General features: G+C 62.4%; 1 protein-coding gene across 5 annotated transcripts in view; it reads left to right on the top strand.

Moving 5' to 3' along the window:
* SCUBE1 (signal peptide, CUB domain and EGF like domain containing 1) overlaps positions 1 to 25,047 on the top strand; it is a 131,643-nt gene that overhangs the window by 81,909 nt on the left and 24,687 nt on the right. For 3 of the 5 annotated variants that reach the window (XM_027070532.2, XM_027070529.2, XM_027070533.2), the window contains 5 exons: positions 584 to 673; positions 13,848 to 13,964; positions 20,367 to 20,489; positions 22,944 to 23,060; positions 24,584 to 24,706. In XM_027070532.2, the coding sequence (XP_026926333.1) occupies positions 584 to 673; positions 13,848 to 13,964; positions 20,367 to 20,489; positions 22,944 to 23,060; positions 24,584 to 24,706 (570 nt within the window). The remainder of the gene's footprint in view (positions 1 to 583; positions 674 to 13,847; positions 13,965 to 20,366; positions 20,490 to 22,943; positions 23,061 to 24,583; positions 24,707 to 25,047) is intronic. The other 2 variants (XM_053226897.1, XM_027070530.2) reach the window with 1 other exon arrangement.

The following is a 25,047-nucleotide window of genomic DNA, read 5'->3' as shown; positions in this document are numbered from 1 at the left end:
GACCGGGTCCATCGCTGTGCGTGTGTTTGTTCTCCCGGGTGTTTTGTTCTTAACTTTGCATGAGTGTCTGACGCACGTCCGTGCCCTCGAGACGGGGCGTCTGCTGTGCAGGCACAGCCATCACCGGACCTCGCGGCCCTGTCCCTTTGTCCTGTGCCTCGTCCTGTGCCTGCCCGTCCAGCCTGAGCCGGGGTGTCTGCAGTCACATGTGTCTGCCCGAGCGCTGAGGCCGTGCCGTCTGCTTCCGCGGCCCCCCGCGGCTGGGTCCGTCCACTCTGACCTCAAGCCGCCTGCTCTGTCTGTCGGCAGATGGGCCCCGCGTCCCGTCTATGCCCTCGTGTGGTCGCCCCGCCCCCGCCCCCGTTCCGCACCCCCCCCCCCCGCCCCCTGCCGCCTCCTCGCCCCTGCCCTGACCACGCCCTTGGAGGTTCCCGGGATCGGCCCCTCGGCGCAGACGCCGCGCCGGCCCGGCACGCCGTATTGGCTGTGTGTGCGCCACGCCGGGAGGCTGAGTGTCTTGGGCCGCGGGAAGTGGGCTCTCATTAACCAGCGGCTCCGTGTTTGTCCCTTACTTGTGTTTTAGAGAAGGATGAGGCTGCAATTGAGCGCTCTCAGTTCAATGCCACGTCAGTAGCTGATGTGGACAAGCGGGTGAAACGGCGGCTCCTCATGGGTAACACTTTTCTTCCACTTCCTTTGTTGTACTTGCACCCTTGTCCGTGTGCGTGCGCGTGCGTGCGTGCTGCGGTGTGGGGCCGGGAGTGCGTGCTGGCGTGCGGGGTGTGCGTGCGTGGGGGGGGGCCCCCCCGGCGTGTGCCCGCGCGTGCCGTGTCCGAGCGGGGGGGAGGGGGCTCCACTCCAGATGTGAACTCGCTTTTCCCTCGTTAAAAGTTTTGCCCTTCACCAAACACGTGTATCTCTCTGTGTGTTTGTAGCAAAGAACCCAGAGCCAGTGTCTGGGGGCCTCTGCGGGTAAGGAGACCCCTCTACCCACCGTAAATGCCCACATTGGCTGTCGGGAGCCCCGAGGTCAGCAAAGCGACACTGAGACACAGAAGCAAAGGAGGGCATTAGGGCAGAGCAGCGATTCAGGCAGCACAGTGCCTCTCGGTCTCCTTGCCAAGGAGGGAAGCCACGCTCAGGGCGAAAAAGACCCATCTAGATTCGGGGCCAGGGGATCTCCGGGGCCTGCTTGATAGTTGGGAAATCTGCTACCCAGAGAGGAGAGGACCGTTAAGGTCAAAGCAAGACTCACTCGGCCCCTTCCGGCCCCAAGGCTCCTGACTCTGTGAACGACCCAGCCTGGGGTGGGCATACGGGGACAGCCCTGGCCCATTTTGTGCTGGTCCTGCTTCAGGCCCCCGCTTGTCTTGAGGGGGCAGGTGTGATGGCGGCTGCGCTCCAGACACTGGCCCCGGGCTGGACCCAGATTCTAGGGAGGCTCGCCCGGAAACGGCTGGCGCTGCCCAGGGTGGCCTGGGCGGCCTGCTGGTGTGGCTGACCCTGAGCAGGGGAGGGGGGGGGAGGAGGAGGAGGAGGACCCGGCTGGCTGCTCGTCCATCGAGCTCAGGCTGCGGAAGCACGGGGCAAGTCTGCCCCTCATTCATCCATCCCCCTGCCCTCAGCTCTCCAGTTCTGCACTTGCTGGCCCCTGAGTGGTGCCAGCTGCCCGGGCCTCTGGAGCACAACCGTAGGATCCCTTGGGACTGTCACACCCTTCCTTGTGTCACACCAGCCTGGGCGCTGTGGGTCAGGTGGTACGTTTCCTATGTCCCAGAGGAGGAAACTGAAGTTCGTGGGGTCCTCTGGCTTGCCCGCAGTCACATACTACCCTTCGCAGCTGAGCTTAGCCTGAAGGTCACGGCTGTGTGGGCCATCCTAAGCGTCAGGGTCCCGGGGCCGTGGAAGTCAGAGCCTCGGGGTCCCGGAGAGGTCACCTAGTTTCATGGTCCTCATACGGACCTCAAAAGAGTCCAGGCATCTAGGAAGAAGGGAAACGTAAATGGGGCCACGGGAGGGATGGGGCCTTTCGTGCTGGGAACTAGGCTTGAGGGCCCCCTCCCCTGTGGAGCTTCGAGGAGCAGAGGAGAGCCGGGCTGACAGTGTTCTGTGAAGCCTGAAGTCCACGCCGGGCAGGATAGGCGTCGCCCTGCTTCTCAAACAAGAACGCTAGGGTCCAGGGGGTCTGGAGGATTCACCTCTGGTCACACGGGCAGACGGGACTTCTGTCTGGAAGTCCCCTCTCCACAAGCTCTCTGGACGGGACTGTCATGTTGACTTGGGCTGTCTGGGCTGGCCTGGGAAGAGCTGGAAATGGCCACGGGGCGGGCTTGAAGGCCCCAGCGAGCAGGCGTGCCCATGACTCTCCAGGACCCAGAGCTAAGTAACCATCCTTGAGGGTTCCCTGAAAGGTGCCGTCTAGAGCACTGGTGAGCCCCTCCCTCGAGAGCCCATAATTCTTAGCACCTGTCTCCTCTGAGAGCAGCCCATGTGGGACAGACTTGGGATCCTACTGAACTTCAGGCTCTAATTAGCAGCACTTGGCGAGGACGGCTGCTCCCAGGCTGTGTGAACGGAGGCACGACAATGGAGAACGAGGGAGGTCGCCAGCCCCGTTGTCCCCTGTGCTGGTCAGAGCACGCCTGGGGCATCACATTCAGAGCCCAGCCCTGTGTGGAAAGAGCAGCGTAGACCGTGAAGGGACCCAGAGTTGGATGGGCATCGTTGGCCGGTGTGACGGAGCCTGTGGCTGGTGGGCACGTGAGCCCTCTTTGGGGTCCTTGGAGGGGATGCGGTAGAACAGGCAGAGGGAAGGACCTTGTTCTGTGGCCCAGGAGCAGATGAGGGAGGCAAGACACTGAAGGGTTTGAGGGCAAGGTCGGACCCTGGGCCACCCAGCTCCAGAGTCTGCCCCCCTTGACCCGGATCCTCCTGAGAGGGCAGAGACTAGCGAGGAAGGGCAGAGCCGGAATGCCCTGGAACCGTCTGCTATGAGCGGTGCCCATTATAGTCACGGTACAGGCTTCCGCCAGAGCAGGGCACACGTGCTGCAGTCCCCCGGTGGCTGAGATGCCGGTGACCTTCCTGTGTCAACAGGGCTCGTTTCTAGGGGGGTAGGATAAGACTGAGCGCAGGGTGGCGCTTGGCGGCCCCGTGAGGCCCCGTGAGCATGCGCCACCCCGGCCCTGTCCGTGGTGCCCCACGTCAACGACAGACTGGTTCTGCAGCCTCGGGGTGACACCCCCTTCTCCGTGCCACAGAGAGGGTGATGGTCTGTCACAGAACAGCCTGGGGCCATTCAGGGCTACAGAGCCCTGCCCCACCCTTGGGGTCCCGGCTGCACCCAGCCGTTGCTGTCTGTGGTTGCCCCCAGTCACCGAGCACAGGCGAAGAGCAGGGGCGGTTACGTTTCCTTTCAAGAGGCTCCAAATACGTAAGAGATTTTCTGTTGACATTAAAATCCAATTGAAATATTTGGGCTTGAGGGTTGGAGTGATAAATTTCAAATATCTGGCCGACTTGTGCGAAGCCCCTGAACACCCCGCTAAGTTTGCCAGGGGCCCCTGGGGCCCCACTCACAGCAAGACTGATGAGGCGCTGTTTTGTTGTTCGTGTCAGCCCGGGTCTTCGGTCAGTCCCTTCCCCACAGTGTACGTGGGTTGGATGCCGTGTTAGCTTCCTGTTGCTGCGAACAAGCTACCGCAATCTTAGGTCTCTTAAAACAGCACAATTCGTTGTCTCCCGCGGGCCAGAGACCGGACTCAGGACTCACCGGGCTAAAATCAAGGTGTCAGCAAGGGCTGCATTTTTTTTCTGGAAGCTCTAGAAACTTCTAGAACCACCCACATTTCTTGATTTTTGGCCACTTCCTCCGTCTTCAAAGCCGGTAGCATTGCATCTCCCTGACCTTGTTCCTGTCTCTTTCTCTGACCTCTCTCCTCCACTTTTAAGGAAACTTGTGACCACTTCGGGCCCACCCAGATGATCCAGGACAAGCTCCCATCTCAGGGGCCTTAATTTAATCGCATCTGCAGAGTCGCCTCTGCCATGCAGGGTCATGGGGAATTAAGGACGTTTCAGGGAGCTGTTATTATACTGACCGCAGGGGGTTCACGCTTGGGCTCGGAGGAACCTCCCAGGATGTCTGGCTGCTGTGAGCTCCAGAGGCAGAGCCCACGTCTGCCCTCTTTACTGGTTTATCCCAGGGCCACCGGGGCCACCATTCTCCCGGCACAAGCCCGGGGCTGGCAGCACGAGATGCAGAGATGCATTGGACGGTGCAGGAAGCCCCGCCCCCGCCCCTGCAGGTGGGCTTAGAGCCCCCGCCGCCCGCCCCCCACCACGGTGAGCACCCACCGCTCCTTCGCTCCTTCCGGCAGCCTCAGTGCCCTTCAGCCCACTCCCTCTGCTGACTCGCACTCCTCACCAGTGAGTCTTCCCGTAGCCCTGAGGCAGACGTCCCCACTTTGCAGATGGAGGTGAGGCCCCACAAAGGGAATACTCACACTCCTCCTCTCCAGCTCCCGGGCCCTCTGCCCACCCAGGGGCCGCCTGCCTGCCACCTCCTTTGTGCGGCCACCACCTCCCAGGCCTCACCAACCTCCCAGGCCACCTCCCCCCAGACCTACCTGGCTGGCATCCGTCACCTCCCGGAAGCCACCCTCTGCCTGTCCCTCAGGCCTGCACCTGCAGCTTCCTGCTCTAGTGGGCCCTGTCACCCACCATTCTTTACCCAGGTGCCATCTTAGAGAGTTCCGCCTGACAGAGGCTTGTCCAGACCTAACTGGTCCTTCCTTGCCACCCCCATCTCCACTCCTTGCCCCTCCTCCGCCAGCACCCTATTTTGTCATAAGCCTGGGACTCCCTGACGTGTGGCAGATGCCAAGACTATGCCAGCTCTGATGGCCCCTGGGGGCACAGCGTGGGGCCTTGCCCAGAGCGGGAGCACAGGGTAGGCTGGTTGGCCAAGAGCATGAATGAAGGCTTCCTGGAGGAGGGGACCGGGGTTGAGTGGGGCCTCACTGCTCACTGTTCACACAGGCAGGTGTCCAGCTGGGAGAGAAAGGGCAGACCCGGATCCTGAATCCTGGGCAAGGCTGGCAGTGGGGAGGGGCTCAGGCAGATGTGAGGCAAGGGAGGTGATGACACAGGGCAGGTTCCTGACCCAGAGGGGAGACTGAGGCTTAGAGGGGTGTGACTCACCCCCAGCCTCCCAGTAGGTCAGGCAGAACCAGGGTTCCTGGTGCCCGGGCCCTGCGTTTGCAAGGACCAAGCCTGGCTGGGGGGAGCGGGCCCGCCCCCACCCTGCAGAGGCCCAGGGCACTCGCCCTCAAGTCCCTGGGCTGCCTTTGGAGCCTGAGGCCCTGCAGCCTTCCCCCTCTCTCCGGGCCCCACGTGAAATCTGAATCTGGTTCTAGCCGGTCTGTATGCCCGTCTCCTAAAGTATAAAAACTGTGAGAGACGATCCTTCTGGGGGCACAGCTAACACAAGACCTCTCCCGCACGCCCCTGTCTCAGCCCCCAGAATGAGGGTAGGGGCGAAGGCAGGGTACGGAGAGCTGTGGACATTCTCCCTCCCAACTACAGGTGTGGGTACAGGTCAGTGTGGGCAAGCCGTGGCCCAGGCTCTGGGGGCGGGTTCTGTGAGGGGAGACCGCAGATGGGGCGGGGGGCGGAGAGAACCTGGCAGGAAACGTGGGCCGAGACCCAGTTGTTGGGCTTCAGACCCTGCGGTAGACGGGGGTTTTGCAGACACGGCGTGCGGCAGAGAATCCTAAAGCGTGAAGCCGGCGTGTGGCGGTGTGGACGCGGCACGGGCCAGAGCGTGTTCGTGAAACTGGAGGTCAGAGTGGGGAGCTCCGAATGGTGTCATAAAGAGAGGGACGTGGTCAGACCGCCAGGTGGGATGACCCCTGAGGACTGAGGGAGACAGTCGTCCTCCGTTGGCAGAGGTGGCCGGGCTCAGGGAGGTGAGGGTTAAGCCAGGGTCCCTTGGCTTTTCAGGGTCAGGTGTTTTGTGGCTTCCCTGGGGGAATCCATGCTTGGACCAGAGGGCTGGGCTTGGGGTGAGGGGCAATGAACTGGGCATTGGAACGCCCGGCCTGCCCCGCTGCTCCTCACTCTGCTCCGTCCCACCGGGGGCCGGGCACACTTGACCCCCGCACACTCCTGGGCCTCAACGCTCCCTGCCCACAGCCCCTCGCTGTCCTGCCTTAACCCTTCCCTAGTTTTCTTGGCCCCTCAGGATTTGGTCCAAGTGGGCCCCAGAGCCCTTTGGGATGTGACCTCAACGCCCCCCCCCCAACACCTAATGGCCCAGTTCCTGAGGTATTTGCCACTCGACGTGGCTCCCCTGCCCTGCCACACTCAGGAGGGCCCTGGAGGGGCGATACTGATTGTCCGTGGTGGCCGTAGATGGAAGGCACCCCAAAGAGCGCAGGGCGTCTTTATTTTACCAGTACGATCTTTTGTTCAGCCACGCTCTCCAGAGGAGCCCCAGCGGGGAGAAACAAGTGAAACTACCCCGGGGCCCCAGCCACCCCCCCTCCCCTGCGCCCCTCCTGCCCCAGCCACCTTGCTGCCCCACCTTCTCTTGCTGCTCCCCCTGGCCTCGCTCGGGGCTTCCCGGGCCGGCACCAACCAGGAGCAGGCCCGGTGGCGGCTGCAGGCCGGCTGACCACCGACCAAGGAACAGCCAGAGCTCAGGGCTTCCTGCATATTTCCAGGTCTGTCCCAAGGAGGGGTCGGGGGGGGTCACGCTGCTCAGCCGGGCCGTGTCTCTGTCTTAAGGACCACGTGTTCTTGATTAGGGTTCTGCTAACGGTGACTCTTTCCAGTTTGTCGTCCTGGCCCGGGGTTCTGGAGCCAGACCCGGGCTGCATCCTGGCGACCCAGTGACTGGGGTCACCTCACATCTCTGAGCCTTAGCGTTCTCTTTTGCAAGGAGGAGGTCGTAGTCTCTGCTCTGAAGTGGCTTGGATGAGGTGCTTGATGTGGAGCACCTGGCCCACATGGGGCACAGGGCAGCCGCCCGGCTGCATCCGGTCTTTCCACCCTCTCCTCCCCAGGCCCTCGGCACTGTACTAGGGCACCCGGAATGCCGGGCCCAGGCTGTGAGGCGAGAGGCCTCGGGCCTGCCGGACCTCGGTCGGGTCACGGGCGGTGATGCCATAAGAAAGGGGGCCGGAAGAGCCAGCGGGGTGAACAGGCGCCTTTCAGAGGCCAGCCAGGCCCCTGCCATCTAGAGCCCTCCGTGAGGTCCACCCAGCTCACAGGCCAGAGCTCCGGAGCGGGAGGGCAGGCTCTGTGTGCCGGCTGCACCGGCCCCAGGAAGTCCCGGGCTCGGAGGGCGAGTGCCAGACGTTGGTGTGTGGGTGCCGGGCGGCGCCTCCCTCAGCCCAGGGCCGTGCTCGGACCGGGCTGTCCCTGAGTCCCGGCAGCCATCAGGAATCTGCAACAAGGCTCCCCTCTGCCGGGCAGCCTCTGGGCTGAGACTTTGTGTACGTAGACACGCAGATGTTCCCAGCAATTGCCAGGGCGCCCTTCGTGGTACAGGTGAGACCAAGGCGTGGGGGTGAGCGGCCGAGGAGCCCCCTAACCTCCCACAGCCCCTCCAGGGAAAGGCGGGCAGGTGACACACAGCCGGAGGGCCTTAGCTGCTGGTGGGTGTTCTGGAAGAAGGGTGTGACCCCCAAACCTCCACGGCCACACGTGGTTGGAAGGGTCACCAGCCGGGCCTTCGGGAGCCCTCCGTAGAACCACCCCCTCCCCGCTGAGGACTGCCTCAAACAAGAGGGTGCGTGTGAGCCCCCCTTGATCTGCCCTTAGCACCCCTCCCCTTAGGAAGCAGAGTAAAGGCGGGAGTCAGAGGCCAGGGTAAAGGCTTGCCGTGGCTCTGCCCCTGCCCCCGGCATTAATATAAAACCTCAGTTGGAGAAACTTCCCCAAGGTCTGCTCATCTCACTCTTGGTCGGCCTCTTCCCTGCCGTCAGCCCCCACCCCCATTGCCACAGACTGCCGGGCACCGTCCCTCGGGTCCGGAAGGGCTCTGCGCTCCGAGCACCCGAGTGGAAACCCCACCCACCAGGCAGGCCAGTGAGAGGGTGTGGTCCCTGAGATCATGCACCTGCCCAGTGTCTCCAGAGGACAGTTTCACAGACACTTACTCGCAGCAAACTGCCCTGAGCCGGGACGGGGCCCAGGTGGATGGAGCCCGTGGGGTGATGCGGGCCTGACGGCCTGGTCGTTCCACGCAGCCTGGCCAGAGCCCGCACAGGGCCCGGGGCAGGGAGGGGGGGGGCGTCCCACAGTCGCCCGCCTATGTGCGACAAGGGCAGAGTCCAGAACCCACTCAGGCTGCCTCAGGGCTGGCCGGCTCTTTGAAAATCATGGGCCGAAGGGTCCGCTGGCCTCAGATGTGACCGAGCAGTGCTGGGTGCTAAGCGGGGCTTCCGAGGTTCCCTCCCACTTCCCCTCAAACCCCGGCTTGGGGCCCCTTCCCTGAAGGGCCTGCAGTCCCGGCCTCCACAACTGCCCCGCCCCCGGCTCCACACGCCCCCTTCCCCCACAGCCCCCATATCACACTGCCACCAGCGTGTCCCCCAGGGCCCAGCTCAGAGACCGGGGTGCTCCTGGGGCGGGATCATCTGGCACCCGGCCCTCACGGGGCGGCTCCCCACATGGGTAAGACCACCCTCCGCAAACCGCTCCCGGGAGCCGGCAGAGCGGGGCTTCCGGGCAGAGGTGAGGAGGCAGTGTGGTAAGGAGCAGGGGCGGCAGGCGGCAGGGGGGACGACCCCTACTCCCCCCGGTCCCTGCCGAGGGGCTGGGGAAGCGGCTTCTGCTGTCGGCCTGAGGCCTGACTCTTCTCACTTGCCCGAGGGACTTCACGAAGGTGACCAACCTCACTGTGCCAGCATAGTGAGGGACATCGGCCTGCTGACCATGCCCATGATGGGCCACGGGCCCGCCTGGAGGTCAGTAGTCTGCTCGAAGACACGGGCAGTGAAGGAGAACCGGGCCAGTGTTTAAGAGTTCTCTTATCCCAAAGTGACGGGAGCCATGGAAGGCTCAGGAATCAGCTGAGGGAAGAGAGATCAAAGGCCAGACAGTCCACAGCTGGGCTGGGAGAGCCAGCGGCTAGCCCCTCTTCCCAGCTGGCTTCAGTTGACCTTAGTGGCAAACGAGCAGGGGGACCAGCCCTGACTAGACAGGTGCTCCCGCCACCAGGGTAAGGGCCTTAAAGGGACAGACCCTGGGCTGACAGGGTCTCCGTGGGTCACTGGGCTCACATCTCAGCCACCAGATCGGAGCCTCTGGGGCGGGGCCTGACACCTGCACTGTAGACAAGCCTGTGATTCCAGGCCCACCACAGGGGAGAAGCCCCGAGACGGGAGCATCCGTGGCCTAATGTCCCACGGCGCATCGGGAACTAAGCGTAGCATTCAGGCCTCTGGACTCACGTCCGGTTCTCATCAGGGCACGCCACCTCGGCCCCACCCTGTGCTACAGTGCCCAGCGCTGTTTGGTGATGCCCTCCTTGGCCTGAGACGCCCCCCTGCCTTCTGAGCCAGGTGAAGCCACTCCCCCTGCAGTCAGTCCACGTGGGCGCCCGCCTCGCCCAGGGCCCGTGATGCAGGCTGGTGCCGCTGGACGCGGGTCCTCCCCCGCCATCAGGCTCATCTCAGGCACCCTCCCCCTGCCAGGCCCAGCATGGGGCCGGGGCTCGGTCTCTCCGCTTCATCCCATTCCTCCAGAGGCTTGTTCTTTCCTCTGGTCATTCGGCAGAAATCAGTCCCGCACCGGGCTTGGGGTCACCCTGACACAGCCCTGCCTGGGGAGCGAGTGGTCCCTGGGGGAGACTGCCACCCAAACCAAGGCCAGGGCCTGGGAGAGCCAGCAGGGCTCAGGAGAGCTTGGAGGGGCCTCCTGGGTCGTAAGGGGCACACGAGCCGGGGCCAAGGGCTGAGGCCCGATGGGGTGGGGGACGGCGGTGGGCCCGGACTCCTGTGAGAAGAGCAGGAGTCTGTCTCCCCCGATAAACCGTTAACCCCTGAGGCCTGGTTGCCGTCAGACTCCTCTCGAGCTCCTCTCCCTCAGTCCTCAGCCACCTTGTGCCAAGGAGTCCTTCCCAAACCGGTGGTCAGAGCACTGAGCCCATCTGCTGCCCCCCTAGGCTGAGGCCTCCACAAGACCAGGGACTGTCTGAGGCGCATGTGCCCCACACAGAGCAGGAGCTCAGGAAATAGTTGTCAGCCGAGTCAGCAACCGACTGGGTGCTAAGACCCCTCACGGGAGGTCGTAAGAGGTGGCGTGTGGTCGACCCGCTCTGGGCCCCCAAGAAACGCTTTGTGACAACTCACAAAGCACCATGACATCCACATCTGTCCGGGCCCCGTACGAACTCCATGGTCAACACCATCACCTCCACTTCGCACGTCAGGAAGCCTGAGCTCCAGGAGTGAGGGGGCTTGCCCCAGGCCCTGCCTTCAGAAGGGCCTCCCCCCCATTGGTTGAGTGCTCTGTTGTCTGTCTTGAAATGTTTAATTTTTGAACAAGGGCCCTTCATTTTAATTTTGCGCTGGGTCTCATAATGGGAGGTTCCCTCTGCCTGGACAAGCTGTTTAACTTCCTGGAGCCTCAGTTTCTCTTCCTGCAAAAGAGGCCAGCCTCTGGGGCTGCTGTGAGGCCGGCAGATGTTAGCGGAGGAGAAGATCCTCTGTTGGCTGCAGAGGGCTGTGCCCCGGGAGGGTCTCTCCTCGTCTCTCCAGGGGGAGAGGAGAGGCCTTGGGAAAGACCCAGTAGCTGTCTTGGAGAGGCGGGTTCTGGGAGAGACTGGAGGGCTCACGGGGTCCTTCCCAGAGTAAGGCAGTGGTCTGGAGGAGAGGGACCCTTGCGAGGCCGTAATTGTCACAAAGGAAGACACTGGTGGCCTGGCCCAGAATGGCAGCAGTTAAGGGCAGGGGCTGGAATCAGATGTTAAAGAAGGGGCAAGACCAGGCCTGGGGGCCCCAGGCGAGGGGGCAGATGGGTGGGGGGTAGGATGCACAGAGAACACTGGAACAGGAGGGATGTGGAAAGTATAGTACCTGCTCGGCTGTGTGGGGTCCTGGGCCGGGGCTGGAGGTTTCAGGCCGTCAGGTGGGTTGGAGTCAGACCCAGCAGGGCCCAGCAGCTCGGCCACTCACCGGCCACACAGCCCCGGGCAGATTCCTCTCCAGGGAGGTGGAGGGGGCAGGAGAGCCTTACCTTGCTGCTAAGAGCCCAGGGCACACGAGGCTTGGAAGGCTGAGTTGGGTCCGGAGCAGGTGACCCGCCATAACCAGGTGCTATGGGATGAGGAGATCTGGACCCAGAATAGCCCCTGAGGGCCTTTCTTGGGGGCCCAGAGCTCCTTGCTCAGGACCTGAGTCTAGACACCGCACCTCATCTAGAGCAACATAAGAGATTAAAAGTGTACCCAGAGCAGGGGAGAGGCCAGAGAGCGGGTGACCCTGAAAGCTGACCCCAGCATCCTCCCGGCCTCTGCCCGCCCAGTGGGTCCCGAGGCCCCAGCGCTCTGGAAGGCCAAGATTCCGAGCCCCATCGGGACCTCCGGAGGTGGGGAGGGCCCACGGGAGCCTGCCTGGTCAGGTCCATTTCTCAGGGACACAGCCCCTAGTGCCCCTGCCTCACCCTGCCTCCACTGCCACGGGGAGCCCCAGGCACCATCACGGTCACGAGTGAGGTCCCGGCTGTGCCCCCCCCCCCCCGCCCCCACCGGCTCTCCAAGGCCTGGGCCTTAATTACCTGCACCTGGAGAGCAGACAGGTCCTCCGGCCCCGCTCTAGAGAGGGCTGTCCCACATGAAAGGCCGAAAAGGCACCTGAGGGTTGCGCTTTGATTTGGGGCTGGGAGGCCTCTCTGGTTAGAACCCCAGGACGGGAAACTGACGCTTGTTAAGCAACTCCCCCCACCGCGGGGACCCAGACCAGTGGCTGTGAAGTGGGGAGTTTGTCTGAACTTCACCGCAGCTCTCTCAGGAGGGAAGGCTTGCCGGGCGAGGGTGCTGAGGACCAACCCGAGGGGTAGCCTTCTTCGGTCACTCGGTGAGTGACACCCTGGCCCGCGCACCTCCACTGCCCCAGTTAACAGTCGGGTTAAGAGCAGGCCACGTGCGGGTCAGAGCGTGGCTGGTGCTGACGGAGGCCAGCCTGGTGCAGGGAAGGGTGGGGGGCCTTTCTGTGCCTGAGGCTGGGGAGGCTCTGCGTGGAGGTGGTCTTTGAGCTGGGCCTTGGGACCTGAGCAAGCCGGAGGCCTCTGAGCCCCTGGGCCGGCACACCAAGCTTCGGGGCTGGGGTTTGTGGAGACCCTCGGAAAGACAGACCAGGAGGAGTCGGGAGCCGGGACGCTTGCCTTTCAGTAGTAGTCACAGCTCCTCCCATCACGGGGAAGGCATTAGCCTTGAGAAGAAGGGCCGGTGGTCCCCTGCCACCGGTGGCCCCTGTGTCCGGGACATTCCGGACAAGGCCCGCCACGGCCCCCGCAGAATCTGCACACTCACACGGAAGGGAAAGCCGGATGTCCGCCTCTCACTGCCCTGCCCACCCCCACACACAGAGTTGAAGTTCAAAGGGAAGGCATCAGAGTTTGGTATAATCAGCAGCAGGGATTCCTGGCTATCGGGGTATGTATTCAGTCATCACTCCCGCAGGAATGCAGACACCACAGAAGGACAGACGGAATAAACCAGTTAGGGGGAGGCTTCAGGGAAAAAAGCCCCCAGGGCCAGGTGCGCGGAGGAAGCCAAGGTAGACAGGCAGGGGGGGTTCGGGTTATAAAAGGTGGGGCCCTCGGCTCCTCAGTTCCCAACGTGGAAGGGAAGAGGGGAAGTCCACTCAGGCACGGTTCCCACAAGATCAAAGCACACAGATGCTCAGAAAGAGCTCAGAGGCCTTAGGAACGGTCCCCTCCGTGTGCGGGCCACCTGCACCCTGGTGACCCAGCTCTGCCAGCCCCTTCTCCAGGCCTGGGGAGGATCACTCTCGCCACACGACGGGTTGGATGACCTGGGGCTCTGCCCCAGCCACTCCAGGCCTTTTGAATTTGCGAAGGAAGGAAAAAAAAAAAAAAAAAAGCACTAGACAAGTTTCAAGTGGACAAAAACCAGATGCCTTTGGCTTATGGCTCAATGAGAACAGATGTTGAGCTGAGTGCCTCATGAAGGTGATGGATGGTGTGCAGGCTCGGGGAACCACCCCCTGGGAACCCCACGGCCAGGGTCACAAGCCAGTCCACGCTGAGACCTGTTCCGGAGCCCCAGGGACTGCCAGTCCCCGGGTTTGGAGTCTGAGTCCAGGCAGGACAAGGGTTTAGGAATCCGGCGCTGGGCAGTGAAGTACCAGCCAAGCTGATCTCAGCAATGGCTCCACGTGGCAGTGTTGATCCTGTTGTGGGGTTGGGGGGAGACCTTTACACAAGCACAGCCCTCTGTCGTGTGTAGACGGTTTCCCATCCATCATCATCGAAGTGGGTCCTCACCAGCAATCCCATGGAAACGGTGTCATTCTCCCATTTTACAGATGGGGAGCCCAAGGCTCAGGGAAGCCCACAGCTAGAGGGCATCAGCCAGAACTCAAATTCAGGTCTCCTCTCTCAGGAGGTTCCCCCCCCCCCCCCCCATGAATGGAGAAAGGCGATGGTGAGCCCAAGGCTCAGGGAAGCCCACAGCTAGAGGGCATCAGCCAGAACTCAAATTCAGGTCTCCTCTCTCAGGAGGTTCCCCGCCCCCCCCCCCATGAATGGAGAAAGGCAATGGTGGCTTCCGTCCCAGGAGACTGAGCACCTCTGTCTCTTTTCCCCTCTCCCAGAGACGTGTGCAGTAAACAACGGAGGCTGTGACCGGACCTGCAGGGACACAGCCACTGGCGTGCGATGCAGCTGCCCGGTGGGATTCACGCTGCAACCGGATGGGAAGACGTGCAAAGGTCAGCACAAAGCCACGGCGGCACGGGTCCCCCCCTGCGCTCGCCACTCAGGCAGGGACGGGGCCGCGCGCTCGGGTCCGGTGTGTGGCCACGAGTGACTGCAAGGGCAGGGGTCAGCGGTCCCCGAGGCTTCTGCTGGAGAGGCCGAGAAGGGGGAGGGTCGGTACCAGTGCCCCCCAGCAGGGTTCAAGAGAACGCTGCATCGGTAGGGTCCTGAGCAAAACAGCGGCGCTCTGTGATCCGAGAGACCGGCTGTGCGCTGTGCTGTGCTGGGCGAGCAGCGTCTTCACTGCGGGGCCTCCTAGGCCCACAGTGATACATTGTGGTCCCCCCAACAGACACACACCCGGGGTGAGAGCTGTGGCCGTCCCTTCCCCTCCCCTTCGCGGGAGCACCTGGCAGAGCTGGGGCATCGGCACGGCCCGGGGAGGTTGGGGGAGGACAGGTCTCCTTGTACAGAGACGGGATTGTCTTCTTGTCACCGTGGGAAAAAAGAGAACGCTGTGTGTTCTTGTGGCTGGAGGAGTGAAATTGTGGGGGCTCTCGGGACTAGGGGTGCAGAAGGACCTCCGTTTGCAGTTAGAGATGAGGTTCCGGGAGGATGAGAGTCTTGCGGGAATGGACCGCTCTCCCGGCCGCTGGACGTGACAGCAGGTGGAGCTTGCTCGGCTCTTCCCCCTCTCGCTCCCTGATTCAACCCACAGGGTTCTGAGTGCCCCCGGAGGTGCTCGTGGTGTTAGGGGTCCGTCAGGACACAAGAAGCGAGAGCTGGCAGGTCCAGAGACTGAAGGGGCCTCCCTGCAGCTCTCGCAAAGGAGCCCCAAGCACCAGAGCCCCCTGCAGGGGAGGGAGAGCTCCCCTCAGCGCCGCTCACAAGGCCCCAAGCTGACCCTTCGGATCCCTGGGAGCGCCGGCCACCTGCCTCCCCGCCTTGCCAGGAAGCAGGCCTGGCTGGAAGGCAGCGGAAGGGCAGAGGAGTGTGAACTTCCAAAGCCCAGTGGGTGACAATACGGACAGCAGAGGCCTCTGGCGATTTTAAATAGTCCGAGCTGGGCTTTTCTCTTAAGGCTGTAAAACTAGACAGCATCTGACTCCTTCTGAGCTGCCTTGCGGGGAAGAACCGAGGGGTTATTGACAGAAGCAGAGGTCCTTCCACCTGTTTGTTTGAAAAGAAAGCCCTTCCGCAGCCCCCGCTCTGCCCGCTCGGTGCCCGCTTGTGACATGTGGACTCGATGGAGGGGGGACCGGCCAGGGCTCCCCACAGTCCCGGCCGTCCTCACAGCCAGCGGCGTCGCGGCAGGCCTGGCCCCGTGCCCTTTGAGCTGGGGCCGAAGAGGGTAAAGTCAGGCCGCTCCGCCTCCCGTTCTATCGAATGCAAAAGACAGCTTTTCAGCTTTTAAAATCACCAAGATGAACGTGTATTACAGACCGCTGGGTGCTGGATGGTGTACCGCCCGGCAGAAGACTGAGGACCGGAGCCTGCCCTGCACCCGGGCGGGGAGGGCACGGGGAGAGGCGCTACCAGGCCGCGTTTCCAGCAGCACGGGGGCGGCCGTGCAGAGGCCAAGGGCTTTAAGGCCCCAAAGACATCTTGTGCGCCCCGGTCTGTGAGATGCGGGGGAGGCCAGGCCAGGTGCCGCGGGGCCTGTGTGCCGGGGAGGGCTCGGCCCTGTATCCCTTGAGCCTTGGCGACCCCCCAGACACCACCGAACAGGGGCAGCACAGGCCCAGGGTTGCATTTTGAGCCGGTCCCTGACCACCGCTTGGATGGGGCTCTGAGCGGGGTCTGGAGGAGCAGTGAGGCAGCTGCTGTCGTCACCCAGGCTGGAGACGACCCGGCTTGGACCAGGCGGAGGCAGCGGCGGTAAGCAGAGCAGTCCGGATGTTGTCGTACAAGTTGGCATTTCAGGACTGGCGTGGGTCTAGAACGGCCCGATGTGACGAGCATCATGACGTCTTCAACTCAGGGAACACTGGGGAACAAACGCTGACCTCCAGACCCCAGGATTTGGGGTCCCAGAGCCTCGTGCTCACGGTCCGAGTTCTCCGGGGCCGCCGGTGAGGTGCAGGTCAGGGCGCGGGCACCTGGCAGGACCGGCCGGCTGGGAATCCCCGGCCCCGGGGCTTTGGCTCCTCGGTGGGCGTGCACGCCCTGACCTTGGCCCAGGCCCAGAAGGGGATATCAAAGGAGTGATTTCAAAGGTTTAGTATGTTCTGGAAGCCAAAAGCCATGGTGAAGCAAGACCTGTGACGAGAGGGTAAAGGTAACAGAGGTCTTGGAAAATCCAGAGCCGAAAGCCCTGAGCACACAGGGGTCACACGGGCATGTGGAGGCCGGCCTAGAAGAGGAGAGGGGAGGGGGTCCTGCCTGAAACGTGAGGGCCGTGGAGTTGTCTGAAGGATTTGCCCCCAGCTTTGTTTTCAACAGGGTGGGCAAGGCAGGGGTCCAATCTCAAGGCCCCCTGTTTGGTGCTGCACCTGTTTGATATTGGGAAGGGGGGCACCTTGTTAGTGGGCTCTTCTGAGAGGAGGGAGGTCGGGAGCCTCAACTCCCTGAGCTGGAGCCCGGATTTCCTCAGAGACACCAGGCCCTCCTCCCAACACCTTCCAGAACAGCCCGAAGAATGCCCACCCACCACCTGTTTCCTCTTCTCCCTCACTCTGCCCAGCGAGCCCAGCCCAGTGGCTTGCCCTCCCCACGAGGCTGCCCTAGGGTGACACCAGCCCACTCCCACCCAAAAGCCCCCCACATGGCCCCTGGGTTTCCAGGCTGTGCCTCCTCCCACTGATGCTTGAACATTGCTGATACGGCTGAAAGTTCTACTTGATGGCCCAAGGCCCTCAAGAGCCCTGTTCTTAGCCACCGTAACTCATTCATTCGTCATTCATCAGCGAATACACTCTGTGCAGCCTCTTGCTGGGCCCTGGGGCTCCAGACGGGAGCCAGATTCCCCATCTGTGTCCTCAGGGCCCTCTCGCTGCCCCCCACCGAGGCCAGGTCCCATGACAAGGGGACAGCCCACACTGATGAAGGGAACGTCAGCAAAGTCTTCCTAGAGAGGTGGTGGTTCCCAAGCTGCGGTGGGGGCTGCCCCGAGTGAGGCAGCCGGAGTCTGGGCCACCAAGGCAGAAGTCAAGTACACAGAAAGAGGAGGGCAGAGCATCCGGGCCGAGGAGGCCAAGGGGAGGGCCTGCAAACAGGGCTGGGCCTTCGTCCTGGGATGACCCGGGGCCACAGAAGACTTGTAAACAGGTACAGACTGCTGGCTGCCTGGTGGAGGTGCGGGCAGGGTGAAGAGGGAGAGGAGCCTTAGAGGGGCGGAGGCCCGTCAGAATGAAGGTCCAGGGCCTCTGCGTGACTGCATCTCGGGCTAGAGCCGGGGGCATTTCTCCTACTCGGACCCCCAGGCAGCCTCTCCACCAGCCTGGCCTCAAGCAAGCATGCCTCCCACGGCCTGTCTGGTTGCTGAGACAGCCCCTCAGCTGACAGGCCCAGATGGGGATAGGGATGGGGCTGGGAGTTCCAGAAGCCCTGAGGCATTCCTGAAGAGGCAGACCCCGTCTGCGGATTCAGTCTGTGAGAGGCGCCTGTTGGCAGCCCAGTTCACAGATGGGGGACCTGAGGCTCAGAGAGGTGTCTTTCCCTGCCCAGGATCACACAGCTCCCTGGGTCAGAGCCGAGACGGGCCTCCACTCTCCCGCCATCTTCCTGGGTGCCTGGGTGGCTCAGTCGGTTAAGCATCGACTTCGGCTCAGGTCACGATCTCACAGTCTGTGGGTTCGAGCCCCGCATCGGGCTCTGTGCTGACGGCTTGCTCAGAGCCTGCAGCCTGCTTCGGATTCTGTCTCCCTCTCCCTCTGCCCCTCCCCTGCTCACAGTCTGACTCTTTCTCTCGAAAATAAATAAACATTAAAAAAGTGTTTTGAAGAAATTTCCCCATCTTCCTATAATCCCCAGGGGAAGAGGACAAGAGAGATGTCCAAGCCTCTGCCCTGGACAGGCCCTCAACTGGGCTTGATGTCTGCTTTCTCTGGAGGCCGCAGGGCCAGCAGGGTACGCCGGAGAAGGCTCATCTTTGGAGACAGCTGGAGCTGGGCTCCAAGCTGGCTCTTGCATGTAGCTGTGACCCACCCCCGTAAAACAGGGGATCTGGTCCCCCGGTCGTTTTGACGATCACACAAGGCCTTGCCACAAAGCGCTTGGCCCGGTCACCAGCATGAGGTTGTACCCAGTAGGTGCAGGGACCCCCCCCCCCCAGAGGGTCCGACTACCTACCGTGGGGTCTGGGCAGCCTTACCCTTGGGCATTTTTGTTCCTGGAACATGGGCGTGTACAGAGCTGTCCGGAGCTGAGATTGTTGTGAGCGATCATCTCGCTGCGCACATATACAGCACCTACTGTATTTAGAGGGGTGAAGTCACCCAGGAGGTGGCACAGCAGGAGCCAGGGCCAGGCAGGCCAAACCGCAGGCCTCACTTAGTGGGGACCACCCCCGGTTCCCCTCCTCTGCCTCCTCCCTGTGCCAGGGTCACCAGATTTTGCAAACAGAATGGGTCTTTGGGGTGGGGGTGCATGGGGAGGGGGGCAACCAAGGGCAAGGAGATGCAGGGCCACGCCCACTGGGTGTCCTGCGCTCCTCAGAGGCGGTTCCCACGGGGGCTCCCCAGAAAAGCAGCTCTGGGGTCCGCCCCTGCCAGGCTCGCTGGGCCCCCGTGTTGTGCCAGTCTCCTCCCAGAGGCTCTGAGAACTGCCTGCCGGGGGTGGGAGGGTTGCAGCCTTGCCGTCTTTTTTTTTTTTTTTTTTTTGAGGTTATTTATTTTGAGAGAGAGAGTATGTGTGTGAGCACATGAGAGCAGGGGAGGGGCAGAGAGAGAGGGAGAGAGAATCTCAAGCGGGTGCTGTGCTATCAGCTCGGAGCCCCATCGTGGGGCTCCATCTCACAAATCGTGCCATCGTGACCTGAGCCGAAATCAAGAGTCAGACGCCTAACCGACTGAGCCCCGCCCCCCGCCCCGCCCCAGGCCTGGCCCCTCAGCCTTGCTGTCTATAAAAGCCTCCTTCTCCTAGTGTCCTGGGCCACACTTGGGTTTTATCTTGTTGTTGGAGAGCACTCTGCGGGAGCATTGCTGTAGGACTTTCTGCACGTGTCAGGTCCAGCTTGTTTGGTTTGAGGAAGAAGAAGTGAGGCCCCATCTGAGATTTGGAGCCGCTGAGATGGGACGGAGTCTCCTCCATGGAGCTCAGCACAAAGGGGCCAGATGGACCTTGCTCATGGGACAGGGGCACCTGGGCCCTCACGTGCAGGACAGGCTCAGCGATAGCCAGAGTCTGAGTCAGCCACTCTGCAGAGATGTGGCCTTTGGCCAACACAGAGAAGTCCTTTCTGTTTTCCATCACTTCCTTTCACCCCTGCAATCCAGGGTGAAAACACCATTCTGAAAATCATCTGTTACTGCTTGCTGGGTCATGTCAGCATGGGGAGCCTTGGGGTCAGGGCCCAAGAGGAACTTTGGACCAAGAAGAGACCTCAGGGACAAGGTCTCTGATGACACAGTCTGCCGGGCTGGCCTGGAGTCCAGAGAGCAAAACCCAGAGAAGCAGGGCAGGGGAGGCAGGAGGGAACTCACAGGAGTCAGGGAGAAGCTGGTGATGCATCAGCCAACAGGCATGCTGTGAAGGAGAAAGCCCTCCATCACCAGAGGTATGCAAGCAGAGGCCAACTGGCAGGGATGTTTGGGAAGGGCCCTTTATTGCACGGGGTTGGGCCCGGTGACCTTTAGGGTACAGCCACAGCTGGTTAAATGATGAGTGAAGAATCCACTTAGACCAACAGGCAAGAACCGGGGACGTTAGCACACCCCCCCCCCCCACCGTTGAACACAGTTACCTTTCTAAGCCTCCGTTTCCCATCAGTAAAGCAGGGGCGTTAAAGCTACAAATTGTTGACTGAGCCCTCCCTAAGCACCAGCCCCCAGCCCCCAGGACTGTCATTTAATCCTCATGGTGTCCTTCCAAGGTGTGCTTCTGACCCTTGTCTTACAGCCGGAGAGCCAAGGCTCCAGGGGCAGTAGCTCGCCCAAGGTCACGGCCATCGGGAAGCAGCCAGCCTGCTCCAGGCCGCACTGACGCCCCAAATGTGCACGTGGAAGGACCCGGTAGATGTCATTGTCCCTGTCATCTTGCCGGGCACAGCACACGTCACTCCTCTCCCTTCTATGCCACGAATGCCCAGTCTGGGGGAGGTGGGATGACTCATCCTCCTGACCCCCACTGCTGTGAGCCAGGCCCCTCGCTCGCCGTGCTCAGATGGGGGGCCATCGGCAGTCAGGAGCGGAGACGAACTGTCCCCCCACCTGGTGGCCAAGCCCACTTGCCTTGCCCCGCCTGCTTGGTCCCCGCAGACATCAACGAGTGCCTGGCCAACAACGGAGGCTGTGACCACTTCTGCCGCAACACCGTGGGCAGCTTCGAGTGTGGCTGCCGGAAGGGCTACAAGCTGCTGACCGATGAGCGGACATGCCAAGGTGAGCCTCCGGTGCGCCCCGGGACACCCCGTCCTTGTCCCGCCCACCTCGGTCTTATGCAGGCTCCTGGGAGCAGAGGCCCAGGGCCAGGTTCATCAGCCCTGCTGTTGTGAGAGAGCAGCTGTGGATTTCCCATTCCCAGCATGTGCACCTGCCCCCCCGCCCCCGCCTTCTCTGTCCTTCAGGACTCTGGGGACCCTCAGAAACCACCCAGGCCAACCTGTCCCTTTATGGATGGGAAACTGAGGCCCGGAGAGGCATCTGCACATGCCCCCGGGGATGGGAGGGGGGGCAGGGGGGTCACAGTGAGTCCAGGCAGAGCTCAGAAGCTCCACCCTCCATCCCTGTGGTCCCAGGCCTCCTTCGGAGGCTTCGGAGGTGAGATGCTACCACCTGCTGGAAGGCAGGGCACATTACACTTTCCTGCAGTCCTTTCTTAGGGTTCCCGGGTGCCTGCAAGGAGCCAATGGGGTGATGACAGGCCTGGGCAGAAGCCAAGCATCACAGCCCAGCACAAGTCCAGGAGACTTCCGGGCTGCAGGGAGAGCCCAGAGGATGGGCAGTGGAGAGAGCAGTCGGGGAAGACTTCCTGGTGGAGGGGACAGTGGTGAATAGGCATTTTCCTGGAGAAGCCAGGGAGGTAAACCCACCCAAGGAGAGTTTGGAGGGCCGTAAGGAGCCCCGTGGAACTGTATGAGGTCATTGGGAAGACGGGGGTGTCCCGGGGGCCGGCTTCGGGAGAAAGTACAGGGGGAGTAGCCAGGGTGTCCTGTGTGGCAGGAACGTGGCTCAGTTTCATCATCAGTGACTCTTGCAGACGAGTCCTTTCCTCTGTGTCAGGCTGCACACCGCTGAGTCGGGCCGTAGGGCTTGTATCTCCTGCCCGTTGGTGGGGCTCAAGGCTGGCCCTGGGGCAGCGCGCTGCCATGAGGGGCGAGGGCTGTGCTCTCCCAAGGGCACCGACGAAGGCTGGTGAGGGAGGGGCCGGGGCTGGCTTGTCGCCAGCCTATCATGGGACCTGAGCCCGGCAAGTCCCCTCCCAGGCTCCGCCTCCTCGTCCTTCGGTGGATCTCCGGGTTCTATCTTCCTGTCAGGGCGTGAGGCCTGTTGGGAGCACAGCACCTGTCCAGGCTCCTCTATGCTCGGACTTAGTTTCTCCATCTGCCTTGCCGAGGTCTGTGGAGGGCTCAGGGAGAGCCCTTGACTTTGTACCCCCAGCCGTCCCACGAGAGAGGGGGGCAGCTGCCGAGAGGAGGCGATGAGGCGTCTGCCTCTAGGTTCCAGCCAGTCCCCTCCACCCTCTACCACGCCCCCCTCTCTGAGGCCCTGGGGCTCCGGCCACTTCCCAGCCCTGCTCCAGCACCAGCCTGGGCTCCCCAGCTCCAGCAGGGGGGAGTCTGCCTTCCTTTGCCTGGCACTCCGGCCCTTGGGATGGGGACCTCAGACACCCCTCCCCACCCCCCTGAGTTCCACATAGTCCCCTGGTGCCTCGTTCCCCCCTCCCAGCCGCTGCTTGGAGTGCCCTTCCCCCACTTCCATTCCTAATTTCTGAGTTAGTCCCATCCTTCAAGGCCTATCCCAAATGCCACAAGTACCGGGAGATCTTCCCAGCTTCTGCTGCAGGGAGGGATCATATCCTCCTTGGAGCACCCACAGTGCGATTCCTCGCTTGTGCTGGAATTATTACAAACACATGTATATCGTCAATATGTGTGGTCACATTCAGTGTACTCCAAGAGTGAACGGTGCCCATGGAGAGGTGGGTCAGTGTCTGTTTGGCCCTCAGGAGCCCCGTCAGCTATCCCACGAGAGCCATTTTCCTCAGAATTTTTGGCCAGGACAGGCTTGTCTCCTATGAGCATGTGGTTCATTTCTTCCTCTCTGTCCGATGATAAGCACTCTGTGACCCTTTTTCCTTTTTTACTCTGGCCACCAGGAAGCTCAGGATCAAATTTCACATAGTGTCAAGGCTACCTTGTTATCCCTCATGAGTGGCATACCCCCTTCTGTTCGGGCTCTTTTCCTTACTATCTCAAGAGACATCGTGAAGTGAATAGGAAAACACACTTTGGTCGGCATCCAGGAGGTCCGGGCTTCATGTCCCAGCTCATGTGTATCCTCAGGCAAGCCTCTGTCACTTCCCTGCAGATGCGGATTAAATACCAACCACAACTGAACGTGAGATGTTAAAATAGCAGAGATTCGTAATAATACCTTGTGGTCAAAGTATTTCTACCCTGCCCACCTCCAGAAAAGACGGCAGATGGAAGCGTGAGGTTGGCGGAGATAAAGTAGAAAATGGGGCCTTGACGAGAAGGCTGACTCCGCGGATCGGCTGTGCACGGAGCCTCAGGGACTCTGTGTACAGACATACACTGGGTGACCGTTGAGTGACAGGCTGTGTCCATCCCCCTGAAACTCCTCCCTGGACTTTGTCTCCCTGTGGCCACACAGACATCGACGAGTGCTCCTTCGAGAGGACCTGCGACCACATCTGTATCAACTCCCCGGGCAGCTTCCAGTGCCTGTGTCACCGCGGCTACATACTCTACGGGACAACCCACTGCGGAGGTCTGCAGCCCGCCCGCCAGGGCCACCTCCCCCCCGAGGCACGCGCCTGGCCACACGGCCACCCACGCTGCGCCCCACACCCTAACCCTGACCTTGACTCCGGAGGGCCAGGAGGGGACCTAAGCAAGGCTGGGGGCTGGTGGGCAGAGGGGCTTAGCCAGGAGCAGAGTGGAGGATGGGGGAGGGAGCGGCAAGCGTCCACTAAGGGGGCCGGCCTCTGCCAGGCTGTGGCCTCAGGCCTGCGGATGGCAACTCCAGGGGACCTCGGTCCGGATCGGGGATGACTGCCACACAGAGAATCCCACGGATGGCTCATTCCAGCAGGAGAGGGTGACGACAGAGAAGGGAGGCGTGTGGAGACAGTGGGGGGACCCTAAAGGAGAGGTGTCTGGCACAAGGTGAAGGAAGCAGGCCAGAAGGATCAGCACGTGCAAAGTCACTGAGGCAGCATCGAGGGGCCAAGAAGCAGCCGGTAGAGCCCCGTGAGGGAAGGAGAACGTGGTGGGAGATGCAGGCAGGGAGGAGGCAAGGCTTGGTGAGCCCTGGAGGTGACTTGGGTTTTACCCCCAGGGCGATGAGAGACTGTTGGAGGGTTTGAGTAGGGGTGTGACATGGCCATGTCCGTGCAACGAGGTCACTAGCTGCCACGTGTTTGGGAGAGAGGAATCCAGGGCACCAATAGGGAGGCAACTCCAGGCATGGGAACCAGAGCTCCAGAGCTCGGGTGAAGTCGGGGGGGGGGGGGGGGGCATCCAGAGAAGGGGAAGGTTCTAGATGTGCTTAGCTATAGACGATGGGACTTGGAGAGGCACAGGGCGGCAGGTGAAGGTGGGAAGAGATCAGAATGGCCCCGAGGTCCTAGGGGCCTCACTTCCTGTGACCACACTCCCTCTGCTGGGCGGCTCTGCGGGTGGGATGGGGTCAGATAGCGACATGATCGGGCACAGGGGTGACTCCTGGGGTGGGCTGCAGATTCTTCTGGAGGGACCCCCCCAAAACCTGGGCACTAGCTCCCCTGGGCCTGCCGCTGCCCAAATCCCGGCCACCCAGATGCTTAGAGCCAGGCACCCCAGTGTGAGTGTGGCCCAGCCCGTCCCCATCTCCAGGGAGGGGGGGGGGGGTCTTGGTTCCTTGGTGGTCAGCGAAGGAAGGGCCTCGGAGGCGGCTTCCCTGACACTGGGGCCCGGGGCCCAGGAGGGAGCGGCCCTGGTAAGAGAAGCTTCACGACCCGGCCCCACGAGACCTGCTTGGCACTTTAATTTTGTGCCGCCTCTGCCCTCCCCCCCTAGTCTGGGCACAGCCGCTCAAGTTCAGCAAATCGCTACGGTCCCCGGGGGAGGGGCGGGTGGGGGACGTGGGCCGGCGTCCGCGTGTGTGCGCGCTCCCGCCTGTGACGCGTGCGGCCGCACGTCTGCATCCGAGGACAGTGTCGGGCTGTCGTCGGGGTCGGGATCCTCGGCCCTCTCGTCCTGGGCGGCCCTGCCCTGCCAGCCTCCCGCCCTCACCCCCACCTGCGCTTGCAGACGTGGACGAGTGCAGCGTGAACAACGGGAGCTGCGACCAGGGCTGCGTCAACACCAAGGGCAGCTACGAATGCGTCTGTCCCCCGGGGAGGCGGCTCCACTGGAACCGGAAGGACTGTGTGGGTGAGTGGGGACCCACGAGGAGGGCCTGGGCGCTGGCTTCCCCCCTTCCACCCGGGGCCTGGGCGGGAGGGGCAGGGGCCTGTCAGGGCGGGGCGAGCGGCACGGGGCGACCTCGCCTGGGATGCGGCTGACGGGAGGCGGGGCTTGCGGAAGAGGGCACACTTGGGGTGCGTCAAAGGTACCGAAGCGGACCTGTGGGGGGGGGGGTCACCGAGGTGAAGGCCCGGGGCTCAGGGCGTGCAGCTTGAGGCCCCCCCTTGTCCTGCCCAGGAAGCTGGGAGAGGGGAGGGGCTGGTTACTCGGGCTGCAGCGGCACCAGGGCCCGGAGGGGAGCACCTGGG

The sequence above is a fragment of the Acinonyx jubatus genome, chromosome B4 (assembly GCF_027475565.1).
Source record: "Acinonyx jubatus isolate Ajub_Pintada_27869175 chromosome B4, VMU_Ajub_asm_v1.0, whole genome shotgun sequence".
Lineage (NCBI taxonomy): Eukaryota > Metazoa > Chordata > Mammalia > Carnivora > Felidae > Acinonyx > Acinonyx jubatus.
Note: the sequence above shows the minus strand (reverse complement) of the source record. Positions and strands in the feature narration are given on the sequence as shown.